General features: G+C 39.2%; 1 protein-coding gene across 1 annotated transcript in view; it reads left to right on the forward strand.

Moving 5' to 3' along the window:
- The first annotated feature begins 827 nt into the window (after positions 1 to 827).
- Positions 828 to 12,284, forward strand: part of RIPK4 (receptor interacting serine/threonine kinase 4) — a 29,836-nt gene continuing 18,379 nt past the window's right edge. The window contains exon 1 of the mRNA XM_039369198.1: positions 828 to 1,118. Coding sequence (XP_039225132.1) covers positions 937 to 1,118 — 182 coding nt within the window. The 5' untranslated portion in view covers positions 828 to 936. The remainder of the gene's footprint in view (positions 1,119 to 12,284) is intronic.

The following is a 12,284-nucleotide window of genomic DNA, read 5'->3' on the forward strand; positions in this document are numbered from 1 at the left end:
GAAATGACCAAGTGGGGAAAAACATGGGTACAGTGGGGTGGCGAGTTAAGAAAGTATTAGCTTGTGACATCACCATTCCCCAAGCAGCTCTTTTGATGTCCCTGTTATTTTCCCTCTGAAGTGGTACCTATTTATCTACTTGCATTTGCATGCTTTTGACCTGCTAGGTGGGCAGAAGCTAGGGCAAATTGATGGGACTCGCTGTCCGGTTTTGAACTGCCAAACTGTCAATCTCTCATTGGACTTTTGACTCAGCATCCTAGCCACCAGACCCACTACTATGGGCCCATTAATACTATTATAATATTATTGTTATCCGTGTAATTAATGCTAGTCAAAACACACAGACAAGAGAATAACAGTTGAGGGTCTTCCAGTTCAATCCCCTATTCAAGTTGGGGGTCTTTTAGTCCAAGTCTCTATTCAAGTTGGGGGTCTTCTAGTCCAAGCCCCTATTCAAGCAGGAGACGCAATACCATTTCAGATCTCTTTGAATAACGCTGCAATTTTTTTAAAAAATTGGTCGTTTTTACACTGGAAACGAATATTTAATTGAAAAAGTTTGTCCGTTCACTCAGCCCCACCCCCCGCTTTCTTTTTTTCTTTTGATAAAAAGAAGATAAAAAAGCCATTTTCTCTAAAGCATGCATAAAGTAATCCCCCGCGCTTCAGTGGAAAAACCGTCTTTTATTCCAGCAGGCGATTGTGCAACAGCTGTCTTGTTACAACAGCCAGTTTAGCTCCCGGGACTCCTCAGCTCACGCTGCCGACGAAGCGGCGAGCAGCGAACCCCGGAAGTGATGTCAGAACTGGGTGCGTGAGTACACCTTGAGTCACCTGGGGAAAAGAGACAGTGGCGAGAAGCGAGGCGGGCAGTGGGTTCGGTGCCTGAGGAGAGAGCCACGCTGCCACGCTGGGGAGCGCTCCGAGGGCCCCATGGAAACGGAGGGTCGCTCCTCGTGGGCCATGGGGCTGCTGAAAACCTTCGACTCCAGCGAGTTCGTGAGCTGGCAGAAGATCGGCTCCGGGGGCTTCGGGCAGGTTTACAAAGCCCGCCACGTCCACTGGAAAACATGCCTCGCCATCAAGTGTTCGCCCAGCCTGCATGTGGATGAGAAGTAAGTGCCCGCTTTGCGTCCGAAGAAGAGCCGAGTTGGTCGGCGCACCCGCGCCCAAGTCTCCGCTGCAGGGAGCGTGAACCGAGACCCCCCGCCCCCGGTCCGCTCCCAAAGGACAAACTTGCCGGTGACGATAAAACTGACAAACACTGCTAGCGAGCTGAGACCGTAGGCGGCTAGGACACGGTTGATACGATTTGGTGTTCAGTTTGGGAGCCGGGAGGGCTTAGAAATGTAACCGCTGCAATGTTTTAACAGAACAGCGACACAATCATCGCGTAGAAAAAAAACGGATCGCTGAACTCTGGTGCAATTCCAAAGGTGTCAAACGGCTAGCCCATTGCAAAATGCTTGTCGATCTGTCGTCGAGTTTTATAACCCGGCAGGTCTGTAATGTTTCTAAAAATTAATCCGCTTCGGAAGCAGAGACGTTTACAATAATATCACTGCAACAGTTTGGGACTAGTTAGTAGGGAATTCCTGTAGCTCTTGTGTATTTTTTTTTCTTGTTTAATCTTTACTTGCATAATTCGGAAAATATGTTTTGAAACCTTGCAATTAGTCTTAACGCAAGGATTTTCTCTGCTAATCTGCGAGCTTGTTACACATTAGCTTTAAACTCACTAGAGGGTTCCTCATCAGTTAAAATAGCGATTTCTTGGCGCTGTTAGGAAGCTTCGTTGAGCATCTCTAGGCAGACTGGTGAAAAGGTTTGTGGGCGCGTGTTCTCGTGTGCGCTACAAAGATTAATGTTGGCTTGCAAAGCAACCGCGAAGAAAGGCAGGGAAAGGAACTGAACGCGAGAAGCGCAGGAAGACACCTGCATCTCAGTTTGATTTAAAAGTTCCCTAATTCCACTTCATGTTCTTTAACCGTTTGATTGTATCAAAGCGCCCAAGGTAGCTTCCCACAGTTCCTTTTTTGCAACTCCCACATTACTCGGTGCAGTTTTTCTGCCTCTGGATGTTGCTCCCAGAGTGCAAAACGATTATTTTCATTACACGGTGCCGTTTTACATAGGATTGCAAAGGACGCGTTTATACACTGAGGCGAATTTGCCTCTAGAGTTGCGCTAATGGCTTCTTTTTTAAAGAACCCGATAAAAAGAGGCTGTACAAGCAGAGCGAGTTCCGAACTGCCTGGGACGCTGGAAGCGATCGGCGAGTCGCTGCCTCCGCTCCTCTTGCCCTGCTCTTCCTTCCGCGTGGAGGGGTGTGTGTGAGCGCTTCAGAATTGCGTGGAAAGGACTAATTATTTCGCAAAAGAGAGAGGGTGGCGGCGTGTAAAGAAGAAAAGGGAGATGTCTGCGTGGTTTTCTGATATAAAGCTGGATAGATGGTGGGGTTGCGTTCACTGGCTTCACTAAAAGCAGTTCTTGAATTTCTGAGAATAGGGTAACAAACCCTGAATTGTGTTCTTGTCGTGGTTTGCTTGTGTTTGGCCTAACTTACCTGAACCCAGCTACTGTGATTTGAAAGCTATGATTCATACCTTAGCACAGTATGTGAACCTAGTCAATTATTATTAACTGTAGTTAAACAATGTACTGCATGGTATAGCGCAGAGTTTCTCAACCTTAGTGACTTTACAATGACCATTACACTGGTATAGTGTGATCTGTGAACTCAGTCAGTGCCATCTTGGGCTATCAAAGTGTCTTGGATTATATTCCATTATCTGCAAATTTTGTGCTCTGCCCTTTGGAGGTTGCCAACCAGTACTCATAAAAAATATTTTTACAAAGAAGCATTGAGTGTTTTTATCCTTCACAAGGTGTCACTTGTTCCCTAGATTGCAGTGAGTGTTAGATCATGTGTTTTGGTTAAAAGGATCACAGAGCTGGTGCTACAAAAATGTATGCTCAGCCAGAGGACCTTAGACATATTAGACATTACTGTTAATGTCAAAACAGGTCTTAATATTAAACACCTAAGAGGCCACATGATTTACTTGTTTTATCTTGTTGACCTGGCATGATAGGTGAAACCACCCATTATGATTTAACATATATAAAAACTAGCTACTATATAGTAATTGTAGTTTTCTGAATAGGCCTTTTTTAAAACATAGTTTTCTTTTTGAGCCCAATTCAGTGTATTTTTAACCACAAACTATAATTAAAAATCACCTTAATAAATGTAAATATGGTCAGATCTCCCTGTGTTCCTAGTCATTTTGGGAATCTGACGTAATTACAATGTATAACAACTATGCATGGTATAAAACCGCCTTTCTCATTAAGTGGAAATCAGTCACCCTGTGAAGTATTGCAGGAAGATTCAAGACACATAAGAGGAGATCATTTGGCTGTGTAGTAACAGATCCATTACCCCCAAAAGTAATGATATCAGTTTGGATATACTTGTCTTAAAAACATATATATTTAAAACTATTAGAGGCTCCTAGGCAGGATAGCTATATAAAAAAAATAGATTAGAACCATTAATAACTACAGCTACTCAGTGCAAGAATCTCCTAAAACTGTTTCTCGACAATTTTAAGATGTATGGACTTCAACTCCCAGAATTCCCTAGCCAGAAGCACTGCCCTAAAGCATCACCAGCAAACGTCTCTATAACCTTTGGCTTGATCCCACATGTTAAAGGAAGCAATTGCTAGGGAACATAAACAGAAGTGCCACTGAGCTTATTTTCTGCCTATGGGCTCTTGGCATCTGGTTGGCCACATGAGAACAGAATGCTTAGCTAGATAATCATTTGATTGATCCAACTCAGGCTTTATGTTCTATTTTGGCTTTTGTTTTATGGATCTATATGTCCTTTGCTTTATAATTTGAGATTCTCCCTCCTGGGCCAGTTCATTCTCTTAGGGCATCTTTGTAGCCATAAAAAGTTTAACTTGATTGATATCTTCATGTCTGCTTTCTGAGTCCAAGCCTACTGAACAAAGTGGTGACAATTTACATACAATTTTGCATTTGATGTATCTATTATCATACCTTTAATAAACTCTACAGATATATTCCATGTCCTCTGCAGCCTGTAAGTGGTGAATAATATACATATAAATTGCTTTAGGTATACTGATCTTAGATGTATATTTCTTAGGTATTTTAGTTTGCAGACTTTTGGGATTTAATGTACCTAATACCATTTACCCACATAGGAAATGTTAAAAGCTCTTGTACAATCAATTTGTCTGCAAGATATGTGATTTAAAATAAATGCTATTTGCTTATATATGTGAAAATATCAGGTGATAACACATGGAGCTAAATTTCAGAATTGTGTATGTTCTCAAATCTAGTTTTAAATTGTCCTGGTAGAATTTGATTAATGCCTATTTTGGGAGGCCCTTCATTCATCTTTCTGCCTATTTTAGGCTGTTTGCTGGTTCTTGTAGCTGAGCCACGTAATCCAAATTGTGTCAGGCTACACATGCTAAGTGAAACTGTAATTTGATTCTAAGATGCTTCTAAACTTAAACTGTATATTTAATGCAACAGAGTATGCAAAAATTGTTCATTTTATATATAGAAATCATTTCCTGAAACAGTTTAAATGCCCACACACATTTTGGGAAATTTATTTTGCAAGACTAAATAAATAACAAGACTGATGATAGCAGACACATTATCCCATACTGATAGTCCTCAGCTTATGACTATAATTAAGCCTAAAATTTCTTTTGCTAAGTGAGACAGTTATTAAGTGAATTTTGTCCCATTTTATGACCTTTCGTGCCACAGTTAAGTGAATCCCTGCAGTTGTTAAGTTAGTAACATGGTTGTTAAGTGAATCTGATTTCCCCTGTTGACTTTGCTTGTCAGAAGGTTGCAAAATGTGATCATGTGATCATGGGGATGCTGCAATAGTCATTAGTGTGAAAACTGGCCATAAGCAACTTTTTTTCAGTACCGTTGTAACTTCAAACGGTTACATATTGTTTCTTGCAGTATGTTGGGTATAATATTCTATACAGTATTCTATAATATTTTAAGCAGCTTTTATCCAATCCAATAACTTGCAAAATGGTGGGAATTATAACTATAACAATTGGTCACATAAATTACTCTGAGGTGACATGATGTTTCACCATTTTTATAAATTTGGTTTGTAGGAAAACAATTGGTTGCTACTGTTTTGGTAGAAGTTCAAAGGCTAAAAAAATATCCTGAAAACAGTTGTAGAGAAAAAAGGTAATGCAATTGAGTGTAATATTGTTGATAATTTATTATCCGTCTTATTCATCAGGTTTTTAATCTTGTGCACCACCCAGAGTCTTTTTAATGATGTAAAAAATGTTGTTAAATAAATATAAAACAAAAGCCCTTGACATATTACATGAAGTAAGGGGGAACATTTTCTTTAAATGAACAATGTGCATGTGTGGAAACAGGTAGAGTACCTAGATCTATACCAGTGATGGTGAACCTTTTAGAGACCAAATGCCCAAAAACCTCCCTGTCCCCCTCCCACCCCTGCCTCTGCTCCCGCTCCGTCCCCTGCCCCACCCACCCGGCGGGCCACCCACCGCCTCCACGGCCCACTGCAGATTGCCCAGGTGGCCCAGCAGCACCATGGTGGCTCCACCCTCTGCCATGCAGCATCATCTGTTTGCGACGGGGCGCGAGGGCGGAGTCTTATCCCTGCTACCCAGCTGCTATGTCCTTGGCTGCACTGCTCCGTGCAGGCCGCATCTCAGGGCGACTCTCCTCCAGGGGGGCTGCTGGTGAGGAGGGGGCCATGGGGGAGGTGGGGCTGTGGCGACAGTGCATGTGCCCACAGAGAGGGCTCCGAGTGCCACCTCTGGCACGTTTGCCATAGGTTTGCCACCACTGATCTATACTATGCTCTATTTCAAGACAAATATCTTCTGCTTTTTCTTGTATATATTCAGATGGTAAAGATTGCAGGATGGCGTGAAAATCAGCTTACTCCATGAAGATAGTTAGGATATGTTTTTCTTGTATAGTTTTGTCTAGACAGATCTGGGTATTTAAGCACTAAGTAAAAATAAGGAATTTGGGGTAACTAGTTTTTGGAATGTGACTGTTTCTGTAATAGCATTTGTACTTCTAAGAGGTACAATGGGTTTTTTTCTTTCTAAAATTATCTTGTTGCAGAGATTAAGCTCCATTTGGATTGGAATGGAACATCTGATTCAGTAATGAATAAATCAGTAAATGAAGGATTAGAAAATTCTTTTCCCTGTTCCCAGAATGAGGCACGATCTGCAAATGAATAACTATAACTAGAAATATAGGTGTTGAGATACTCTAAATCAGGGGTGTCAAACTGCTGGCTCGTGGGCTGGTTGCATCTTGTGGAGGCCACGCCCACCCCAGCTCCGGCAATGCAAAAAAAGTCACGACACGTCATATAACATGGCAAGTTTGATACCCATGCCCCTAAGTGCATGCATATTAAAAATTAATAATGATGCCATGTCTGAAGACTCAAAAGGAAGCTTTGCTTTGATCAGAGCTTCAGCAATGTGCTTCATCAATGTGCTTCTAGGAAGCCAAGCAGCATTTCGCTTCTGAGCACTGCATCAGAGCTGCCATATCACATCAGATTGGCTGCTCTGTCAATCCTCAGTGTTCTTTTGCCCAGGGCCAGAAAATATTTCCAATGAAGTAGATGGGGAAAGTTAAGCAGTCCTTCTTAACACATTCAACTGGAGGCACTGAGGCATCCCACTTTTCCACATCAATCCCCATTTCAGAATGGATTGTTCCAGTAATTGGAGTTGAGGCAACTATGCAAAATAGAGTGGCTTTATGCAGCCCTACCATTATGTGTCTGGGCCTTAGCCATGATGAATATCTACCTCATTCATAAATGGTGACTAAATATTGTTGTTAAACCTGTTGCTTGCAACTAATGACCTGTGCAATACCTAATGCAGAAAAAAAATAAGGGCAATTCCAATAGTATTGCCCATTGCTTATCAAATACTGGGTGGGCCTGATGGTGTTGATTATGAGCACTAACCATTCCAGATAGCTACAAATCACCAGTTGCTTGGTTAAATAGCATATCTTCCTGGCTGGGATCCATTCCCAACACATGATCAATTATGTGTTGGTTTGTGCTACTAATCAAACAGTGCCTGCTGCAGTTGTAGAGGTCAAAATATGCAGCCCAGAAGCAGGAAATGACCTTGTTTTGAAATTCAAATAAAAAATAATATATAAGCAAGTTCATCTTTGATCTGTTGTAATTTAAAAAAAACTTGTGTTACTCAAGGCCTGTAGTAAGGCTTCAACACTGTAGGTATGTTGGAGAAATATTTATTGCATAGACCTTATATGTTAAGAAACATAAGACTGTTAGAATTGAGGTAGAATAATCATTAAAAAAAGCAGTCCCTGTATTTGTGGGGAAATGTTAGGGAGAAAAAATCCCAAATCATTACTGCACTAATTAATGCATTAATTTGCATGGCTAATATTCCAATCCAAAAGAGTCTTTTTTTAAAAAAACATATATACAGTATTGGAAGTTCCACATATTGTGAATTGATTTTTCATGGATGGTATTTTAATTCAAATATCTATCTCTGGGAAAGCCTGTATTTGTTTCTGCTAAGTTTACTGTTAAAAAAATGCAGAGACATATGTAAAATATAACTCTTATAAGAGTTCCTGTACTGTACGTGTTGACAATCTTTTGCAACTAAGAGTTCACATCCACATGTTAGAGATTTTTTTTGTGATCAGTAAACATTGAGAGTAAAACACCAACCTTTCCCTATTTCCTGACCTCCAAAATCAAGTCCCATCATTCCTAACCAGCCATATCATTAATTTATGAATGGCTTCTTAAGAAAATGCTTGCTATGAACCAAATTTTATCTTTGTATGTTCTTTAGACTCTGAAAAACTCAACATGATTCAAAGTGTATTTCTTCCATCTTTCATTGAAATTGCTGAAGGTAATTAGTAGTTTGCAATTTATCTGGAGGCGACAGAAATACCAGGTAGGGTAGGAGAATCATATTACTGTAATTAGTATTTTTAAGAGTTCTTAATATTGGTAACTCAGACTACTGTATTTGTCTCTGGCATCTGTTCTTCGGCTTAGTATTTTAGGCTGAGTTGTAAGAATTGTCTTGGGTCACAATATTTGTATTTCTCTCAAAGTTGTCTGCTTAATTCCAAAATACTTGGCTTACATTGTGTAGTATGTGAATTGGAATTTTTAGGCATCAACCCAGGGAACAAGGCTGCACTTTGGGCTACTTGTTGGATAAGCACACATTTTCCAGAAGTGAGTAATACAGCAAAGCACCTTAGGAGGTAATTATTGTGACTATTCTCCCTCCCAGTTGTATACTTCCAGACTTTTTATTACCCAGCGGAATTATGGTGGGCAGTGAGAAAATAAAATCTAAGGAAAAACATTAACATTTTCAACAAGGAAAGAGAAGGTGGTGTTTAATTCCCAATTCCTGACTCCTGTTTTATTCCCCTAAGTTGCTCAAGAACGTCTTGTTGAATTCATACAATCTCCTTTAGTATTGGGCACTGGACAGGGAAACCTTCACCTTTATCTTTAGTACTGTATATACTAGAAACTTTTATTCAGATCAGTTTTGTGGTACCATTTATTCACATATGTCCCTTCCCATTGAATCTTTGTGATTCAGTTTGTATCCCCCCTCAAATAAAGCAAAAGTATTTTGCATTTTATTCATGGACCTTCATTTCATCTTTCCATGATCTTTCCTTATCTTTACACTTTCGTACTGTATACTGCTTGGAATAAGATATTACTGATTTTCTGTTTCTTAAAGCACCGTGTCTCTTGCTTCTGAGCAGAGGAGTGTTTTAAACCTTATAAAACCACTACAGGTTGCAGCATCTGGTGACAATCGTTGCACTTGAGAAGTAGAGTCAGTTCAGATTAGTGCTGGATGGAAGACTACAGGGCATTCCTCAAGGATAGGTTAAAATGGGGTGTGCAGTGGCACAATCCAAAACCTAATCTTCTTTTAAAATATGAGTCCAGTGCAGTAAAAAGGGATAGGGTAGGGGCTTCAGTTGCATCCACCCAGTACGTCCTTGGAGAAAGCCAGAAAATCCAGGAAACTGTAGATTAGGTTATGAAGCTGCAAAAGCACTTCAGAAGAAGCAATAGCCAATCAATTCCATTTTGTTCTCACAAAAACAACATGAGTATGGCCATGGGGTTAACAGTAGTTGACTCCTATTCAGAGAAGAATTTACTTTTTAATGGGGATAAACTAAATTGTAGCTGAGCTAACAATCAGTGAAACCTTCACGATAGTAATCTTTTAACAGAAAGGTTTGGATATCTGCTGTGCTGTTATAACTATTATATAGGTAGCCCACAATTTACAACAGTTCATTTAGCGGCCGTTCAAAATCACAGTGGCACTGAAAAAAGTGACTTTTTCACGCTTACTATCATTGCAGCAGCCTTGTGGTCATGTGATCAAAATTCAGACGCCTGGCAACTGATTTGTATTTATGACAGTTGCAGTATCCTAGGGTCATGTGATCACCTTTTGCGACTTTCTTATGAGGAAAGTCAATGGGGAAATCAGATTCACTTAACAACTGAATTAGTAGCTTAACAACTGCAGTGATTCACTTAACTAGGGCAGGAAAGGTCACAAAATCGGGCAAAATTCACTTAACAAATGTCTCACTTAGCAACAGAAATTTTGGGCTCAATTGTGGTCGTAAAATGAGTGTAATGAATGTAATTAAATCAACAATGAAAACTATTGGTTGACTTTAACTTGACTGTTATCCAAGCTAGTGAGGATAATTAACATAATGTTTCATATACAATGACATTTTGTATCCTGTGAACTTTGAGCATGTGTTCTCTGTCTTAATTGAATCTTTTTTTTGCATTTACTGCAATAAAGGTAATAAAAATGTGCTTATCCCAACATAGAAAAATGGGAAAGCTCAGTCTCAACCTTGTGTGCCATAGAACTCTGCCCATTTTGCCTTGTCTTGCACTCACAATAACCCTTGTTCCTTGCCCAAATATTAACCACAATATTATTCTGCTTTATCCAGGTGTTGGTATTTCTTAAAATGCCAGTAAATAGACTGCTCTAGCACCCTTCACGTGGTGATGTCCAAACCCTTTATAATAGCTAAGATAAATATTATACTTAATAAAGAAATTCAAAGTGCATGTATTTTTCATATGTTCAATATGCAGTGAAATGTGAAAAAATTAATGCAGCTCACAGTGCAATACAAAGAATTAGATCCAGGGAGAGGAATAGAGAGTGACTGTTTTCAGGTAACAGAAAATAAAGCTTTTACAGAGTCTTTGTGATGACTATGACTATACTCCATAGGCTAATCTTGCTATTTGTGTTTCTCCCAATATAGTATTATTTAGTAAATATGAGTGACTTGCATATTTAAATAAAATAGATTGGTATGATTTTAGAGAAGTACATTACACCAGACTGCATCCCAGTTTTTTGTTCATTGTGTGTTTTTATTTAAAAAAAATATGTTCATTTCTCCAGAGCAATTTTACCAGGTAGCTTAGAAGGTGCTATATATGGTCTTATTTTTCTTCCTTTTGATCTCTTTGCTTTGAGTCATAATCAAGAAAAGAGTACAAACCACAAGAACAAACCTTTTGCAGGTTTTCCTTAAATGCAAAAGTCTTTAAGCAGTCTCATGATTTAGTGAATACTTAGATTTTGTGTGGTGTAAATAAAAGTGCCAGTTTTTTCCTACTGTAGTAATGTGGTTTAAAACATAAATGAGACTGTTTAACAAAAAATAATTATATCTCCAAGGCATTTATCATGAGTTGGAGAAACTGACATATACATTTGTAACTTTGTTTAACTATCACCTTCAGACTCATGCTAACTGTTTACTTCAATTATCAGAGAAAGTTTATTCACATTCAGATATTTTTCTTCAAAGAATTTAAACCTCTTCTTTCTCAGAAAGAAATTTTACAACACACAGTATGTTGTGCTCTGGCTTGTTGAACACGCTGGAATCCCTTGTGAAGTCAGGCAATATAAATTCATGGCTAATTGTCCAATCCCTAGTTTTTCTCTCCTGTTTTTTGGTTGGTTTTGCCTGGCATCTCTTGGCATTGGTTAGAGAGTTGGACGGGACATAAAAATAAACTTCAGATAAACCAGGGAATCACAAGTAAACTATGAACCCCTCTTTGCATCTTGTTTCAAGCACAGTTGCAGTCAGAAGATAGCAAGAAAGCACTATTTCAGCTGTGGATTACTGCCCTAATCTCCTTTCACTCACTACATATATCAGAAAATAAAACACATTATAGTTTTAATCAGATCATGAATGCAGTATTGTATGTGAGCCTGAGTAATCCTAACTCCAAATATTTGGAAAATATTTTACAATACTTTGGCTTTCATCTGAGTAATCTATGAAATGAAAATAACTATGGGGCCATTATTTATTAGGGGGGGTGTTTGTTTTTAATAGTAGAGGAAGAATGTAAGGAATAATTAGACAATTCCTAATTGAACAGATGCTAAATAGGGGTGAACCATGATCTAAAAAAGGTAATTTTCTCTCTCTAGGACAGTGGTTCTCAACCTTTCTAATGCCGCGACCCCATAATATAGTTCCCCATGTTGTGGTGACCCCCAGCTACTTATACATCACCGGGTGCCAGGGGTATGGCCAAAGAAAAGGGGGAAAAATGGCAGACAGCCTTGTTTGGTGACCCCCCGTGAAATGGTCGTTCGACCCCAAATGGGGTCCTGACCCACAGGTTGAGAACCACTGCTCTAGGATAACATGGATAAACAGCAGATTCTTTTAGGCAGTTTGATTTGTCTTTATTAAAAGCTAACTTTCAAATAACTATTTTGAAGATTAACGTTTTTCTGACAAGGTAATGCATAGCTAGCTTCTGAATCTCAGTTCTGGTAATGTCCATATTTCTTAAAATATATCTTTTTAGGTGTTTGAACTTCTGCAGCTAAAAACAAGTAAGTAGTGGCATTTAAATATGGCATGTCAATTTACCAAGAGAAGCCAGATATTAGAATTCTAGAGCAATGGGACCTATTCAAAAATACCTCCAATGCATTTAATCCAAACATTATCTCTCTCCAATGTCAAACTCTGAAGAAACTGGCTCTTGCAGATGCTTGGTACCTGTGGTGATCATAGTAATCAAGCAATCATGAAATCCGAAA

This window comes from Crotalus tigris, unplaced genomic scaffold, assembly GCF_016545835.1.
Source record: "Crotalus tigris isolate CLP2741 ecotype Arizona unplaced genomic scaffold, ASM1654583v1 scf7180000017601.7605149639:7615979, whole genome shotgun sequence".
Lineage (NCBI taxonomy): Eukaryota > Metazoa > Chordata > Lepidosauria > Squamata > Viperidae > Crotalus > Crotalus tigris.